The 18193-nt window shown below is 41.6% G+C and overlaps 1 protein-coding gene across 1 annotated transcript in view; it reads left to right on the top strand.

The window, feature by feature from the left end:
- Positions 1-18193, top strand: part of LOC127580526 (A disintegrin and metalloproteinase with thrombospondin motifs 12-like) — a 391205-nt gene that overhangs the window by 228331 nt on the left and 144681 nt on the right. The window contains exon 9 of the mRNA XM_052034119.1: positions 7493-7637. Coding sequence (XP_051890079.1) covers positions 7493-7637 — 145 coding nt within the window. The remainder of the gene's footprint in view (positions 1-7492; positions 7638-18193) is intronic.

The following is an 18193-nucleotide window of genomic DNA, read 5'->3' as shown; positions in this document are numbered from 1 at the left end:
AGAAAGCATAACCAACATGGTGAGAATGGGCAGCTGGTTCTTTTATCCAGCTGTCTTTATTTTCCCTCTTCTTTCTCTGCATCAAAGTGATGTGGATCTTTGGAGTACTTTAAATAATACATGGCCATTGTACCTGCCACTCACAGATACAATCAATGGATGGGGTCAGTTCCCAATTGATTCCTTGACTCCCTTGCAGAAGAATATCAAAGTTGTCATTGATTTCAGGAAGGAGGACGGTGCACACGCTCGTGTTTACATCAATGGCAATGTGGTGGAGAGGGTTGAGAGCTTCAAGTTCCTAGGAGTGAATATTACCAATGGCCTGCCCTGGTCCAACCACATCGACACCGTGGCCAAGAAAGCTCACCAGCGCCTCGACTTCCTCGGGAGGCTAAAGAAATTTGGCTTGTCCCTTTTGACCCTTACCAATTTTTATAGATGCACCATAGAACTCATCCAATCCGGATGCATCGTGGCTTGGTATGGCAACTACTCTGCCCAGGACCACAAGAAACTGCAGAGAGTTATGGACACAGCTCAGTACATCACGGAAACCAGCCTCCCCTCCATGGACTCTGCACTTCTTGCTGCCTCAGTAAAGCAGCCAGCATAATCAAAGACCCCACCCACCTCAGACATTCTCTTCTCCCTCCTCCCATCAGGCAGAAGATACAAAAGTCTGAAAGCACATACCACCAGGCTCAAGGACAGCCATCCTGCTGTTATAATAAGATGGAATCTTGACCTCACAATTTACTTTATTCTGGCCTTGCGCCTTATTGTCTGTCTCACTGCACTTTCTCTTTAACTGCAACAGTTTATTCTGCAGTCTATTATTGTTTTCCATTATACTACCTCAATGCACTGTGATGAAATGATCTGTATCAATGTCATGCAAAACAAAGGTTTTCACTGTACCATGGTAAATATGACAATAATAAACTAATTTACTAATTTGATTGTGGGGTTGAGTCCTACTCCAGGGACTTGGGTACGTAATGCAGGCTGACATTCTGTTGTACTATGGAGAGAGTGCTGCACTGTTGATTGTTCTGTTTTATATTCTGAATAACCAATAAATGGACACTTCAATTATATTCTCAGATAAACAGACGATCCCATGGCATTATTGAAGAGTGTGTGGGGGAGGGTTAGTGTTTTGTCTTCAATTATTAAAAGCAAATCATCTGGTCATTATTATATTATTGTCATTATAACCTGGTTGTCTGCAGACTGGTTGGTGCACTTCCTACATAGCAAATTATTTCACTGGCTATAAAGTGGTTTGGGAAGTCCCAACCTATTGAAGGGTACTTTAGCTCTTCCTTTCAATTCAGCTGAACGTTCCAAAACCAAATGAATATCATGAACCTTGTTCCGTCAAGTTTAAGCCTCTTTTAAACATGCTCATGTGTGTGGTGAAAATCTCAAATTGCAATGGAAATGTTTAAAATAAACCAAACGACTTTTTTTTTGCAAGATTATAAAGAATATTGCGCTTCATGGGATCATATACTAGTGTATTTATAAACAGCAAAGGCAAGGGTTTGAGCAAAAATCTGTGATGGATAAGTAAGTTATAGAATGTCAGAAGAGAGAAATGTTGGATAGCCTCCAGGGGGATTAAATTTTTAGAAAGTAGATAGCATTAAAGATTGACTCAGACTTTTAGAGATAAACTGGGCACAAATATCAGAGTAAATTGAGAAATTAGGAAATGATAGATATGTCAAATGACATTACTGCAGCTGCCATCATGAGTGAATGCTGCACAAATTGCCAAACTTAGTTGGTAATTCACAACACATGTGGAAGATCAGTACATAAATTCAAGGTATTAAATTATTTGTAAAAAGCCAGTGTTGTGTGGAATGCAAGGTCAAATCCTTCCAGAAGTGAACGAAGAACTAGGTGAGATTCAGTATTTTCAGCAGTTCAGTGGCAGTTCAGGCAGTTACAACATTTACAAAACCATGAGAAAGGAATTTATAAATAAAAGACATAGGAAGTAGGCACAGGATGAGGCCATTTGGCCCTTCTGGCCTGCTGATCCTGGCTGATCATCCACTTCAGTCACCTGTTCTCACCTTCGGAGACACAAGAGACAGCAGATGCTGGAATCTGGAGCAACAAACAATCTGCTGGGTTCTCCAGCAGATTGTTTGCTGTTTCCACTGTCGGATTTGACTGTTTTAAGTAGTTTTTAAACATGTATAATGTTTAATATGCCTCAAGTGGCTGTACAAGGAACGGCTGCTTCTTAGCTTATTGGTTCATCCATCAGGTGAATACGTGTTTTCTCACTGGTTGATTTTGCCACAGGTATCTAATAGGTTTTCTGATTGGACTATTGTTATCTAAGGAATACCTCTTATCTCAGGTATAAAAGGTGTCATTTTTTGTTAATCACTCTCTTGCCTCTATCTCTCTCTTGTCTCTATCTCCCTCTTGCTTCTTATCTCCCTCTTGCTTCTTATCTCTCTCTTGCTTATCTTGCTCTCTCCCCCCCCCCCCCGGCCCGAGCTCATTCTTAATTCCTTTGTCTCAGCTCATCTCCTTGTAGTAAAGCGAGTGCCATGTGCTCTGTGACTGTTTCTTTGTTTTAAACTTTTGCAATAAAACCTTGTGAGGCACCAAGTTGTTTTCAACTCATTCTTGGGCTCCTGGAAGAACCTACAGATACGAAAATAATCGGATCCGACACCACCTTCTCCCCATGTCCCTTGATCCCTTTGGCATTAAGAAATATATTTCTCTCCGATGTGAATATGTTTCATGACCTAACCTCCACCACCTTCTTCAATAGAGAATTTCATAGGTTCACCCACCCTTTGGTTAAAGAAATTTCTCCTGATCCTGATTCTAAATGGCATATCCTCTTGGAATTTTACCTGTTACATTATTCTATTTTACGTCTACCTTTTTATTAATGCAATTTTAAAACCAGCTATTAAATATGCAATGCGGTCCCAGCACTTCCATACTCTTCAAAGGATGAGATGTAGAATTCAAACAGATTTCTTGTATTTTGTTAGAAATAAAAGGCACTTGAATTGTGAAAAACCATTAGAGTTATCACCTCAAGCATCCTAATTATTTGACACATGAGCTATGTCTGAAATCATTTTCCATTCACCTTGCGGTGTCTATGATTTTTTAGAAGAAGAAATACAGGCATTCTCTGAGTTATGTAAATGCTCTGTTCCCGACAAGTGTCCGTAAATCGATTTTCCCATTTTTTAGAAATGAACAATTTCAATGAGGGTAAATTGACATGAACATTTATTTATTCTCTTCCCCTGTGTAGTTACAATGGTACAGAATCAGAATGTTTCACATTCATTGGCTTGTTGCACTGGCCTCACAATATCAACGAATGTTATATTGTTTGATAAAGTATTTTGCAAGTGTCAATAGAAGAGATTGCCTTGTCAGTTTTCAAAGCAAATATTTTAAGTGGTCTTCTGCTGTGAACCAGCAGACTGTATTAGTTTGATTATTGTGGGAAGGTTTCATGTGAATGTTTCATGTTTATTGTTATCTCTTGAATTAACTAGGTGCTGCCCCATTCCATAACTCCTGAAGATGTTTGCATTTCTGCAGCATTCCTATCTTGAAAAAATCCTTGAAAATATATGGGAGAATTTGTGTAAAGTCAGATTTCCGTAAGTCTGGTCACCCACAACCCAGGGAGCCGCTGTACAATGTTAAAAATAACTGACTTTTTCAATTGAAAATTGATTGACAGATGAAACAGAAACTGGGAATAAACAGGCATTATTCCAAGTGGCAGGCAGTGACTAGTGGGGTGGCACAGGGATCCCTCCTCATTCTTCTAAATTCCAGTGAATATAAGCTGAACTGATGCAATCTCTTCATGAATGTCAGTCCTGCTCTCACTGGAATTAGTCTAGTAAACCTTTATTGCGTTCCCTCCACGGCAAGAACCTCCTTCCTCAGAGCCCAAGATTACACATAGAACTCAAGCTAGGGTCTCCGGTACAGCTGCAGCAAGATGCCCTTGCTCTTGTACTCAAATCCTCTTGCGGTGAAGGCCAACATGTTATTTGCCTTCCTGTGTGCTTGATTTCCATGACTCGTGTACAAGAACCCTCAGGTCTTGTTGCACCTTCCCTGTTACCAAATGTTCACCATTCAGATAATAATCTGTCCTTCTGTTTTTAGAACCAGGATGTATGCCTCACAATTTTCCATGTTATACTGCATCTGCCTTGCACTTGTGCACTGTCCCACCTTGTCTAAATGACATTGGAGTGTCTTAGCACCCTCCTCATAGTTCACATTCTCCCCAAACCTTGTGTCATCTGTAAATCTGCAGATATTGCATTTAGTTCCTGTGTCCAAATCTTTGATATTATATTGTGAATAGTTGGAGTCTTAACTCTGATCCTTGTGGCACCCCACTAGTCACCTGGATAAAGGCCTGTTTATTCCTACTTTCTGATTCCTGTCTGTCAATCAGTTCTCAATATGAGAGGTTAGTTACTTCCAAAATTGCATTTGTTCTTCAGAAAAACATACAGAGCACAGGTGAATTAAGGATGATTTCAGAAATAGTTTATGTCAAATAATTAGGATGCTTGGGGTGATGATCAAAATAAATCCTAATGGCTTTTCACAAATCAAATGCCTTTTATTTTTGGCAAAAGATAGGAAATCTGATTGAATTCTGGACTCGACCCTTTGAAGAGTATCAAAGTGCAGGAACGACATTGCATATTTGTTAGCTGGTTTGAATTTTACATTAGTAAAGAGTAGCTGTAGAATGGAATGTTGCCATGGGTTTAGATCTTTTTATCTCATGAGCTCTCCCAAATTCAGCACTAATTTGCAATCTCTCTCAGTGAGGCTGCAGGGCAGCTACTGCCTGATGTGAGAGCAGTCATGATTGATTTCCATCAGTAACCTTTACCTTGGTGAGCATACCCTCTTTTTAATTTTAATATGAAATCAGAAACCAATGAGCAGTGAAGAAAGCTATGACTTAATCATGGTGATTGAGGTGGTGCTGCACTCCTGATCTGTTGTTGCTTTTCGTAAAATTGTGTGGGTGAGAGCATGTCCAGTAATATAACATTTGGTTTTCATATCAGGCTGATGCCTTTTCTTGGAAGTACTGAGTGGGACTGCAGCAGAACGAACATAAAATATGAAATACCCTGACACTATGTAAAGATATGGCCAAGGAATAAAAGGAAGCCTGATTTGATTGTCCTTTTTGAACATCCAATGACAGCATTTAGTAAATGGAAAACTGCTATTAAAAGTTATAATCTGTATGTATTTGACCAGAGCTTGATGCTTTTGAGATTTATAAATCATAACTACCTTCACTCAGCCTCGTGTCCACTGAGACTCCAAATGGTAGCAGTGACAGTTTTCACATTTGACAATTATTCCTTCTTTGCCCGATCCATTTTACATTCTTCTAACTGCTCTGCATGTTCCTTGGACTTACACTCTGATGTCAATCACAGTACTTTTTTTTCCTCATTTTTCTGCACCTCGTCAATTTAACCAGCATTGCCTCCTTCTTCTTCCCGGTTGATTTGATTTCATCGGTTGGGCTGTGTGTGATATCGATATCCTAAGCATGCTGCCAATTGCTATCATTCCCGCTGTGACCAGCTACATTCATTGTATCTAAGACAAAGATAAAATGATTATTGTCAATCATTTTCATACCATACAGAATTATTCATGGACTGATTGTTAGCAGTGGGGAGCATTGGACAGGAAATGATGAGCCCAGTTACTTGAAATTATTTCAAATGTGGGTAATTGAGAGGGAAATAAAAATTTTGCAAACTTGCTTTTCTACAGAAATTCAGGAACAGTTTAAAATGCAATTTGATTTGCTGTCCTCCGGTTGTGATACTGCCCAAGATGCATCTAATCACTTTATCTCTCATTCCCGATGAAAGGTCATCTTCAGGTCATCTGTGTTTCTCTCTCCATGGATGCTGTCTAATGTGTTGAGTATTTCCAATATTTTTGTTTTCCTTTTGGATTTCCAGCCTTCAACCAATGTCTCACTGGTTGACTAGTGGGTTTCTGATATTCTTTCAAAAAATCTGAAGAAAATCACTGCAATTACTGTTTCTTTTTGCAGAGGGGAATAATAACAGATCTGATACTGTCTTCACTATTTTGTACAATCTACAGACTGCGTACCCTTGTTGTGCATATCCTCAAAGCATCACATCAGACTCCAACAAGTACCACACTTCTTTACAGAGTGCATGCTCAAATATAATACAAAGGAGGAAGCACTTAGGCAGACCAGCATTCTGATGTAGAGGGAGATTGCAGCTGGAGCTTTTCAAGGAATTTCTGTGAATCTTGCCCAAGTTTTTCCTACCAGCTCTAGAATACCCCACCATGTACTGCATGACTAATTGCAACTCATTTTATAAACCATTTCTCTCTCTCTGCTTACACTGTGTACAGTTTTGGTTCCCTTGCCTGCAAAAAAAGATGTAGTAACATTGAAGACATTACAAAAGAGATTCACCAGGCTAATTCTTGGGATGAGAGGGTTGTCATACCAAGTAGGACTAAATAGTTTTGGCCTGTATTCCGAGGAGTTTAGAAGTGTCAGGGGTGATCTTATTCAAACGCAGAAGATTCTAAGTGGGCTTGCCAGAGTAGATGTTGGGATGTTTTTGCTAGTGGGAAAGTCTTGAACAAGGGGACATGGTTAGGCTCTGAGGGATGGGGAAGGTGAGGGCATCATGATGCAAAACTAACATTAGCATTAGATAAGAACCTTGCTTGAATCAGCTCAGATATTTGTCTTTTTCTAGTAGATCATAGGGTCAGATAGGTGGGAATGAAGAGTGATCAGTTGGCCAGGAAGCAACTTATTTCTGGGATCTGCTACTGAGAGCAGAGATGATGCCATTGATTGCCTCAGATTACAGCAGCAACTTTCCTATGCACTTGTATACTTGGCAGCAAGCACAGGGTATGGAGGACTTCACCCATAACCCCTGTGGAGTCCTTGTGATAGGTATCGCCACGCTACAGTCAGTCCTGAGAATATTGGTAGTACTATCAATGCAGCAAGATTCCTCCAGCCTTGGAACCTCTGGCAACTCTGACAGCTTTGTAGGGGTCTTGTAACCCTGCTATTTCCTCTGGCTTTCGAGCTTGAGGAACACGATGAATTGATTTTCCACGCTCCACTCTTGTGCAGAGCAGAATGGCAGTGCTAGGGCTTCGCTCCGTAAGAGGGCAAGTGGTTCATGGGAGAGATGGAAGTTGTTGTCCCACAAGGTGCCTGCTACCCATCAGCTTCTGACAGGAGAGGCACTGCACATTATATGGAAAATTATGTCAATTTTCACTTCTAATTCCAGAAGTTTGCTGGCTGAAAATGTAGACTGGGCATTAAGGCTTATGCCTGCAGATGTTACCATTCATTAAACATTCTACAAATGAGCTCTTTTTGTTTTTCTATCCACAGTCGAGGCTGGGGTTTCTGTCTCAATGATCCACCAACTAAACAGGAATTAGTGGTTCCCACCATTGCTCCAGGGGTGTTGTATGACGTCGATCATCAATGTCAACTCCAGTACGGACCCAACTCTACCTTCTGTGAGGAAATGGATGTAAGTAACTCCCTAGAGTATTTGTAATTGAGAATGAGTGGCAGATGGAAATGGATAAGATTATGGCATCACATTCAAACTCATGCTGAATTCAGCCACTGAGATCTCCAGCTTTTCTTGAAAACTGCTCAATATGTTGCCTCTAGTGTTATGTATTTGTAGAAAACCGATATATTTGTTAGAAAAAAAATTGTGATGGGGCCTGGGACAAATAAGCAGAATAGCAAGTTGCACACCAGAAGATAGCGAGGGTTGAATGTACAGGGCCTCTCAGGGTTACGGAAAATGTGACATGCAGAACTCCAAGTTTATGCAAGTTCTCCCATAAATTTAAAAAAAAATCAAGGTAGGAAATTAGTTACAGAAATACAAACATTTTCAGAAGTTATGGAAGAGGGGTAGCAGCTAGTTAATTCAAAAGGCAATCAGTCTTCAGAAAAAAAAAGCTGATTACACGTAACCTTTTCAGAGAAATTAAACTGACACCACTGTCTTTAAAAATACATACTGACAATCACAGTGTGAGGCCACTTAAGTGATTTGCTTTGGAAACTGACAAAGCAATGTCTTCTATTGTTGCTTGTAAAATACTTCATCAAACAATGTAACATCCATTGATACTTTAAGGCCATCAAAACGAGCCATTGGGTTTTGGACACTCTGATTCTATACCATTGTACACATGAGAAGACAATAAATAAACGTTCATGTTAATCGACCCTCATTGAAATCTTTCACTTCTGACGTACTGAAAAATCAGTTTGTGGACAGTTCTCAGGTACGGAACCCTTACATAACCCAGAGAATACCTATACTTAAAAGAATTGGAATGATACAATTGTCCAAATATTAAAAGGGGTGCCAAATGTTCCTGACATGAATAATTGTATTCACAGAAAACAATTTTTAAATTCTAGTGTTGTTGATAAAATGTAAAGTTGTTTTTAATCATGGGTTAAGTTGAAATGTGGTTAAAACTGAAATAAATGAAATTCATTCTTGAAAACAATCTCTATTGTTAAATGTTACTCAGCAATGCACCTACAGTGGATTGCAGGACCGAGGAGTGGTTGGTTGATTGAAGAGCTCAACCTGGCATTATTATTTAAATTGCCATATCTAGTTCCTCAATGCAATGCAATTGAAGTATTCCAGCAGCTAATTTTCATAGCGTTGTCAGCGCACTGCACTGAGAAAAAAGTACAGTAAAGCCCAAAGGCCATACCAGCGAACAGTGCTTTGTTGTCAGTCGGGGAACAAAATCATTAAATCAGCATCTAAACAGGGCAACAGTGCATGTCGTAGAGCTGGGAAACTCATTCACTTTGTGGTTACAATGTCAGCAGCAATGTAGAACTATGCACTTTTACAGGGTTGAGGAAGTTAGAGGCACATGTTTAGGTTTGAGAAATGCAACATACGAAGAGAAGAAAACCCAAAAAACTTATAATGCTTTGTACACCCAAGAAGGTAGGTAAATGATATAGAGGTACTTTTCTTAGAGACAAAGCATAAAAATGGTTGATGGTGCTGAGCATAGTCGCAGAAACACATTGAACTCAACTTCTAACATTTGAGCTTCCAACTGACACATCTGCATCAGCTCTGTCGATCACTTTTCCTGCCATAAAGCTTGATATTTGTAATATAAAGTGCACTTACAATATATCAATCCAGCTTTACTCTTTTAATCTGTGCTTAGTAAGAATGCCTCCCAGTTATGTCTACTCCCACCTCTGCCTTAACTATTACCCTAAGGTCCTGAGTTTGTACTTGCCTTGCTCCCACTTAAAGTTAAATGTTTGCAATTATTACCTCAATTTTCCATACAAAATGCATTATTCTGAAGTGATTAAGCTGGAGCTTGTCACCTCAGACTACTGGCTGGAGTTTTATCTCAACAAGTTAAAGTCTCAAAATCCAAAGTCTCCCAAACGCACACTCCCCAGCCCCACTACCACTACCAAACCATCTCAAGAGTTATTGGCGGCACGGTAGTGTAGTGGTTAGCGTAATGCTATTACAGTGTCAGTGACCCGGGTTCAATTCTGCCGCTGTCTGTAAGGAGTTTGTATGTTCTCCCCATGTCTGCGTGGGTTTCCTCCAGGTGCTTCGATTTCCTCCCACATTCCAAAGACGTACAGGTTAGGAGTTGTGGGCATGCTATGTTGGCGCCGGAAGAGTAGCGACATTCGCGGGCTGCCTCCAGCACACTCTCAGTAACGCAAAAAGATGCATTTCACTGTGTGTTTCGATGTACATGTGACTAATAAATAAATGATTATATTAAATATACCAATGAAGGTTACTTATGCTCACTTATTCAAATTGTAATGAACTTTGAGATTTAACATCTTCAGAATGCTTTTTTAGGGTTTAGGCTAATTCTTGGGCATAAAGGGGCTGGTCCTGCTGATAAATGACTTCCTGGTGCTGATTGTGGGCAGGGAGCAAACATGATTTCTCACCGCCCTTTAAGCAACTGGCTGCCCTTCTTATTAATCCTAAGGCCTTTCTGCCTCTGCCTTTCAAACCCCACCTGGTCCGATGATCTGGACCTCTCATGACTGATCTGAAGCCTCCACAACCCGTGATTTTCAAAATATCTTCATCTCTACTCTACTCTTTGCCTCCTGCTGTTGTGGATCAGAAATTGTCTTCCTGCCTGACAACTGGTCGGCAAGCCATCCCCTCAGCCTGCCGAGAAAGGAAGAAAAACATTGCTGAGGATTTCCTTCCATTAATTTTGACAAGATCTCTGTGTTACCAGCATTTGTGGATTTCCAGCCCAGGTCTTCCCTCCCCTCCCCTCCCCTCCCCTCCCCAATCCTCATTCCCCAGTCCATTTCTCCATCATCCTCACCTTCCTATAAATATTGGAGCCTTCCCTCTTTCATATAATTTTAATGTGCTTATTGAACTACACTCTCAAGTATAGGATGTAATCCAGAAGCACATACAGTAGTGTAGCGGTTGGCGCAACACTGTTACAGCGCCAGTGACACGGGTTCAATTCCAGCTGCTGTCTGTTAGGAGTTTGTACGTTTTCCCCATGTCTGCATGGGTTTCCTCCGGATGCTCTGGTTTCCTCCCACATTCCAAAGACGTACGAGTTAGGAAGTTGTGAGCATGCCATGTTGGTGCTGGAAGCGTAGCGACACTTGCGGGTTGTCGCCAGAACACACTACGCAAAGATGCATTTCATTGTGTGATATCTTGTATCATATTTCATATTTCTTTACTTATGCTTTAATTTTACATGTTAGAAATATTTTCTTACTAAATTAGAAAAAACAAAATTGATTATAGAGCAGCATTATTGAGTAATATGACCTATCCGGCTCTTTGGTCTGAGTACTAAATGGGAGTGATTGAGAGAAATGATCAGAAGGTTTGTCATTATCACACAGATCTGACCTTGCAATATCTATAGCTCCCAACGTCTGACACACTGGCTGCCAGATCAACTATCAGCAGTATGTAGAGCTTGGGGCTTCTACTGAAAAACTGCTTGAGATCAGATCACACACATTCTCTTTAAACTGATAACTTGTAGTTATATCATACATTTTGGGTAGATTCCTTTGCTGTGATTTACAAAGCCATCATTCAGTCTGTCATGGAAATTTGCAGCTTGAGAGTCAGAAGGGATGACAGTGTCTGTAGATTTGATTGAATGTGATTTCATGTCATTTTCATTAGTAGACTTGGTAAAACTGGAATGTGTAGCATGATGTTCCATGGACTTAATTCTCAACTTTATCTGTACCATATAATAGACTGGTGCACAAAGTAAGAGCTGACAGTATTGGGGGAATTGTGTTAATATGAATTGAAGATTAGTTATCACAATAAAGGCAGATATTCAGAATAAGTGTGTCTTTTTCAGGCTGGATGTAACAAATGGAGTACTGAAGGATCAGTTCTTGGTCCTCAATTATTTACCATATATAGTAATGGCTTGGACAAGGGGGTGGAGTGTAACTGGGTAATTACACAATACTTAAACAGAGTGTTTTACTGGCTCTCCATTCTCAGTCCTGATGCAGGGTCTCACCCGAAACGTCTACACTTCCTTTTCCCCACAGATGCTGCTCGACCTGCTGAATTCCTCCAGCAGATTGTTTGGGACAGAATGTGAGATGCCAAAGTTTGCTGGATTTGGAAATACATGGGAGGGCATGCTATACTGAGGGTATTTGGGATCTGCAGGATACAGATAGGTTGAGTGAGTAGGTGAAAGTCTTCTAAATTGGGTTTAATGTGTGGAAGTGTGAGATCAGGCATTTTGGTAGGAGGAATCAAAAGACAGACTATTATATAGGTGGGGAGGAACTGAAAATGAGTGGAATACAGAGGGATCTCAGTTTTTATGGAGTCATAGAACAATACAGCACCGATTCAGGCCCTTCAGCCCAATGAGTCCATGCTGACCACAATGCCCCAGAGACACAAGAAATTCTGCAGATGCTGGAATCTGGAGCAATACACAAGAAGTGCTGGAGGAACTCAGCAGGTCAGGCAGCATCCATGGAGGGAAATAAACAGTTGGCATTTCGGGCTGAGACCCTTCATCAAGACTGGGAAGAAAGAGGGCAGAACCAGAATAAGAAGGTGTGGGGATGGGGAGAAGCACACGCAGGCAGGAGGTAGGTGTGAAAGAGTTGGGGGGGCGTTACTGGTGTAGGCTTGGAACATGGACTGTTCAATGTAGCGTGGCTCCTGCACCCGTGCTGAGCTCGTCAATTTCATCAACCTCCACTCTGCCCTCAGATTCACTTGGTCCATCTCCGACACTTCTCTCCCCTTTCTGGATGTCTCTGTCTCCATCTCTGGAGACAGATTAACCACAGACATCTTCTACAAACCCACTGACCCACAGTTACCTTGACTGCACCTCTTCCCACCCTGTAACTTGTAAGGAAGCCATCCCCTTCTCCCAGTTCCTCCGCCTCCGCCTCATCTGTTCCCTTGATGAGGCTTTCCATTCCCTTCCATCACCATCAATGCTGCCCTTACCCGTATCTCCTCCACTTCCCGCATGTCTGCCCTCAGCCCCCCTCCGACATAACAGGGACAGGGTTCCCCTTGTCCTCACCTATCATCCCACAAGCTTCCGCATCCAACACATCATTCACTGCAACTTCTGCTACCTCCAACGGGATCCTACCACCAGGCACATCTTCCCCTCACCACCTCTCTCGGCTTTCTCCGCGACTCCCTTGTTCACATGTCCCTCGCCACTGATAACCCCCCGGCACTTATTCCTGCAACCGCACAAAGTGCTACATCTGTCCCTACACCTCCTCCCTCACCACCATTCAGGGTCCCAAACAATCCCTCCAGGTGAGGCAGCACTTCACCTGTGAGTCTGAGGGTGTTATTTATTGCATTTGGTGCTCCCGGTGCGGCTTCCTCTACATCGGTGAGACCTGATGCAGATTGGGTGACCGCTTTGTCGAGCATCTTCGCTCCATCCGCTGCAACAGCCAGGAGCTTCCGGTGGATACCCACTTCAATTCCACATCCCATTCCCATACTGACATGTCTATCCATGGCCTCCTCTACTGCCACGTTGAGGCCAGATGCAGGTTAGAGGAACAACACCTCATATTCCACCTTGAGAGTCTCCAACCTGATGGCCTTAACATTGATTTCTCCAACTTCCAATAACCCCACCCCTTCTTTTTCTTCCCCCTCCTCCCCCACTCCTTTGTCCCCCTTTATTCCTATGGCATCCCTTCCACCGCTTTGATGACCTGCCCATCTCCTCTACTCCCCTCCTCTATCCTTTATTCCATGGTCCACTGCCCTCTCCTACCAATTCCTTCTTCTTCAACCCTTTGCCTCTTCTACACATCACCTCTCAGCTTATTACATCTTCTCCCCCTTCCCCACCCACTATCTTCCCCCTCTCACCTGAACTCACCTATCACCTGAACTCACCTATCACCTGAACTCACCTATCCCCTGCCTGCGTGTGCTCTTCTTCCTCCCCCCACCTTCTTATTCTGGCTTCTGCCCTCTTCCTTTCCAGTCCTGATGAAGGGTCTCGGCCTGAAATGTCGACTGTTTATTTCCCTTCATGGATGCTGCCTGACCTGCTGAATTCCTCCAGCACTTTTTGTGTATTGGCCATGGTGGCCACGCAGTTGGTCCCAATTTCCTCCATTTTCATGTGCAGCAAGAAATTCAGGAGACAGATAGCCTTTATTGCTAGGGGACTGGAGTTAAAAAAAAGAGTAAGTTTTGTTACAAATAAAAACAGAGAATACTTGAAAAATTCATTGGGTCAGGCAGCATCTGTGGAAAGAGAATCTGTTTTAGATTTCCAGCATCTGTAGTTTTTATTTTTATTTTCATTTACTGATGTATTGTTACAATTGTACAAGGTTGTGTGAAGCCACACCTGCAATGCAGTTTTGGTCTCCTGATGAAAGAAAGAATATACTGGGGGGCATTGCGGGCAATCCAGAAGCGATTCGTTAGGCTAATTGAGATGATAGGATTATCCTATCACAAGCGACTTAATAAATTGTATTCTTTGGAGTTTAGAAGAATGAGGGGTGATCTTATTGAAACAATTAAGAACCTAAGCGGGCATGATAGGATAGATGTTGAGATGTTTCTGTGAGCAGGAGAGACTTGAATAAGGGGAATTAGTTGCAAGATAAGGGAGCGGTCATTTAATACTGCTGTGCCTAGGAATTTCTTCTTGCAGAGGGTGGTGAATCTCTGGAACTCTCTACCCTAAGAGTTGTGATAGCTAGATCACTGGAGGTATTTAAGGTTTGATAGAGATCAATTTTTGAAAGATCGTGTAATTGAAGGCTATGGGGAACTGGCACAGAAAAGGAATTGAGGCCTGGGACAGATCAGCCACGATTATATTGAATGACAGGGCAGACTGGAGGGGCCAGGTGACCCACTCCTTGTTCTTGTGTTAATATTGCATCTCATATTTATAATCAGTTATATGTAAACTAGATAAGTCCCTTTTAGACTTGTCTAGTTCATATATCACTGATTTTATTGTAAATCTATCCTTCTGTAATGTGAAAATAGTTTGTTTATATCTTTTGCTCTTTGAAGCTTTTCATTTTTCAAACAAGTATTGATTAACTATTTCATGGAGGTCAAGTAACTGAAGTTTAAAAAGTCATTGCTTAGTGGTATTTACACAGAGCATGTGACTTTTTAGGTAGACCGTTGGGTCAAGGATGACTTTCTTCCACTTCAGTGCTGTAGCTTTTGAGAGGGCTGAAGTATCCAATCTGACATCACATACATGAATGGTATGGTTGCCAAATTTGCTGATGACACAGATTTGGATAGAAAAGTGTGTGAAGAGGATACAAGAAGGCTCTAAAGGAATGTAGGCAGGTTAAGTGAGTGGGAAAAGATCAGGCAAATTGAGTATAATGTGGGAAAATGTGAAATTGTCCACTTTTGGATGGAAAATAGAAATAATGCTTATGACCCCAATGGTGAGAGGCTGCAGAATCCTGGGATGTGGAGGGATCTGAGTGTCCTGGAGCATGACTTACAAAAGGTATGCAGACACTGCAAGTAATTAGTAAAGCTAACTAATGTTTATCACTAGGGGAACTGAATACCATAACTCAGAAGTTCTGCTTCAATAATGTAGGGCATTGGTGAGACCACATCTGGTGTATTGTGCACAGTGTTTTTACTCCTAATTTAAGGAAGGACGTTGGAAGCAGCCCAGGACAGGTTTTTTAGATGGCTAGCTACAGTGGGCAGGTTGTCTTCTGAGAAGTGCACGTGCTCTCGTTTACATCAATGGTGCTCAGGTTGAGAGGCTTGAGAACTTCAAATTCCTAGGAGAGAACATTACCAATAGCCTATCCTGGTCTAATCACGTAGATGCCATGGCCAAGAAGCTCACCAGTGCCTCTACTTCCTCAGGAAGCTAAAGAAATTTGGCATGTCCCCTTTGACCCTCACTAATTTTTATTGATGCACCATAGAAAGCATCCTATCCAGATGCATCACGGCTTGGTATGGCAACTGCTCTGCCCGAGACCACAAGAAACTGCAGAGAGTTGTGGACATAGCTCAGCACATCATGGAAACCAGCCTCCCCTCCATGGACTCTGTCTACATTTCTTGCTGCCTCAGTAAAGCAGCCAGCATAATCAAAATCCCCTCCCACCCCAGACATTCTCTCTTTTCCCCTCTCCCATTGAGCAGAAGATACAAAAGCCTGAAAGCACATACCACCAGGCTCAAGGAAAGCTTCTATCCCGCTGTTATAAGACTATTGAACAGTCCCCAGTACGATAAGATGGTCTCTTGACCTCACAATCTACCTCGTTGTGACCTTGCACCTTAATGTCTACCTGCACTGTAATTTCTCTGAAAGCTGTGCTGCATTGGCAGACAGATCCATTCAGATTCAAGTTTTCCAGATTGCTTAACATTGTCTGCAGTGAGGAGGTAGCTTTCATATCATGAAATTTACATTTTTTAAACACACCAATGCTTTTGGTATTACTAAATTGAATAACTTTTGGAATGATACCAACGGAGTCCTAAATTGCAAGAGGAACTACATTCTGTGAGGGGTTGAGGTCGATGGTAAGCTTTTCTGAAAATTGTAGCTCTTTTGAGACTGAATTCCAGTCAATCACAAGGGCAGTGAAGTGGTTGAGAGAGGCGAAGAAATCTAGAGAAGAAGAGGATGCAACAAGGATAAGTCTCAAACTGGCTAAAATTAGAGCTAACTTTACTTGGCTTCATCACCAGGGTTGGATAATGGAAGGCGAAGAGGATAGTTTGGTTGAGAGAGATGAAAGAGTGTGAGGGGGATATTGCAGAATGATCATACAGGAAATACCAACTTTGACTTTTGTAGCAGTCATTCAAACATGGGCTTTGTTTGACAGTGACTGACCTACCAGATAAAATAATGTGATTAAATGCTTGTTTTAACAGATCTGTGCTAAACATGATAAATCTCTTGACTCAGATCAAACTTAAGAGTGCCAGTAGAGAAATAGATACTTGGAATGTACTTCATTAAATTGATGCACCTTTCATAGCGTCATAGAGTACCACAGCACAGAAACAGGCCCTTCTGCCCATCTAATCTGTGCTGACCTGATCTTCTGCCTAGTCCCATCTACCTGTACCCAGACCATATCCCTCCTAACCCCTCCCATCCATGTACCCATCCAAACCTCTCTTAAGTGTTACATTTGAACCCATAAAATAAAATGAAGTTGATTATTTTAAATGGAAGAATGATTAAAAAAAAACCTTGAAATGATTTAATCTTAGATCACCAGGGGGTGAGAAATGGAATAAGGTCATGGGCAAACATAAGACTGTGCCTGTTCATGGCACTGCAATAAGTTCATCCAGTCGTCACTATCCGATAATTATCACCTGAATCAGGCACTGTTCATTGGCTGCACATATTGCTAAGAGGTCTAAATTAAGTGTTACTGAAAGGCAGCCTGCATCTCTTAGAGAGCTGCAGCAAGTGATGAGAGTATTTGCATGTATTGTAACACTTTGAACAGCTGAGAACATGCCAGAAGCCTTGGTGGAAAAGCCGGAAAAGAGAGCCGATATCTTCCGTACTTACTTCAGTTGGTTTGGAAAATGATAGTCTGATGTGACTACGTTGAATTATTCTAGAGCCTTAAAGGATTTGACAGAATTCATACAAAAACATTCATTCTGTTGAAGGTTTGAATATTACGGTGTGCAAATTTAGAGAAAAAAGGCCAATAAGGCAGAGTCGTTGCATCCATAAATAATATTGAATAAGTAACTAGGAATGTCCTTTGAAGAAGAGAGAACAAGTGATTTGAAAAAGTAATTAGATTTGCTTCTGGTAAGCAAAAGGATTTGAGGTTAAGACGTGTGAGAGAACTGTCAAGAAGCAACCCAGTCTTTACTTCCTAAAAGTTCCGAGGATAATTGGAGCTTTCCAGGACCCAAAGCCTGAGATACCTCTTGATCATTCTGAATGGAGAATATAGAACACATCTAGATCCACACACACACACGCATGCACACATGTTTTTTGGCACACACACAAATTTTTGATCACATCCCCTGGGTGTAAGGATGCCTTTCAACTTCAAAGAATTGGACTATTATAAAAGAAAGAATTTTTTCTGGGTATCTTGCTGGATGCAGTACTAAATATTAAAAGCATCAGGAGTAGTGGCGGTTGCTGAGATTAATTACAGCCACCAAATGACGAGACTTTCACTTCCATCGTTTCCTGCTTTGATAAAGTAGAGCAAACAATCCCTGTGCATACCTTCATGTCGTGGTCTTGTGGTTTGAATGGCAACAGCACCCGAAACAGCAGTCGATGGAGGGAAATGGACAGTCAGCATTTCAGGTCCAGACCCTTCATCTGACCCAAAATGTTGACTATCCATTTTCCTCCATAGACGCTGCCTGACCCGCTGAGTTCCTCAAGCATCATGTGCGTTGCTCCAGATTCCAGCATCTGCAATCTCTAGTGTCCTTGCAGTCTGCTATGGAGGCACCTGGTAATTAGCTTGACCTCT

This window comes from Pristis pectinata, chromosome 2, assembly GCF_009764475.1.
Source record: "Pristis pectinata isolate sPriPec2 chromosome 2, sPriPec2.1.pri, whole genome shotgun sequence".
NCBI classification, from domain to species: Eukaryota; Metazoa; Chordata; class Chondrichthyes; order Rhinopristiformes; family Pristidae; genus Pristis; species Pristis pectinata.
The sequence above is the reverse complement of the archived record's forward strand: the minus strand, read 5'-3'. Positions and strand labels throughout refer to the sequence as shown.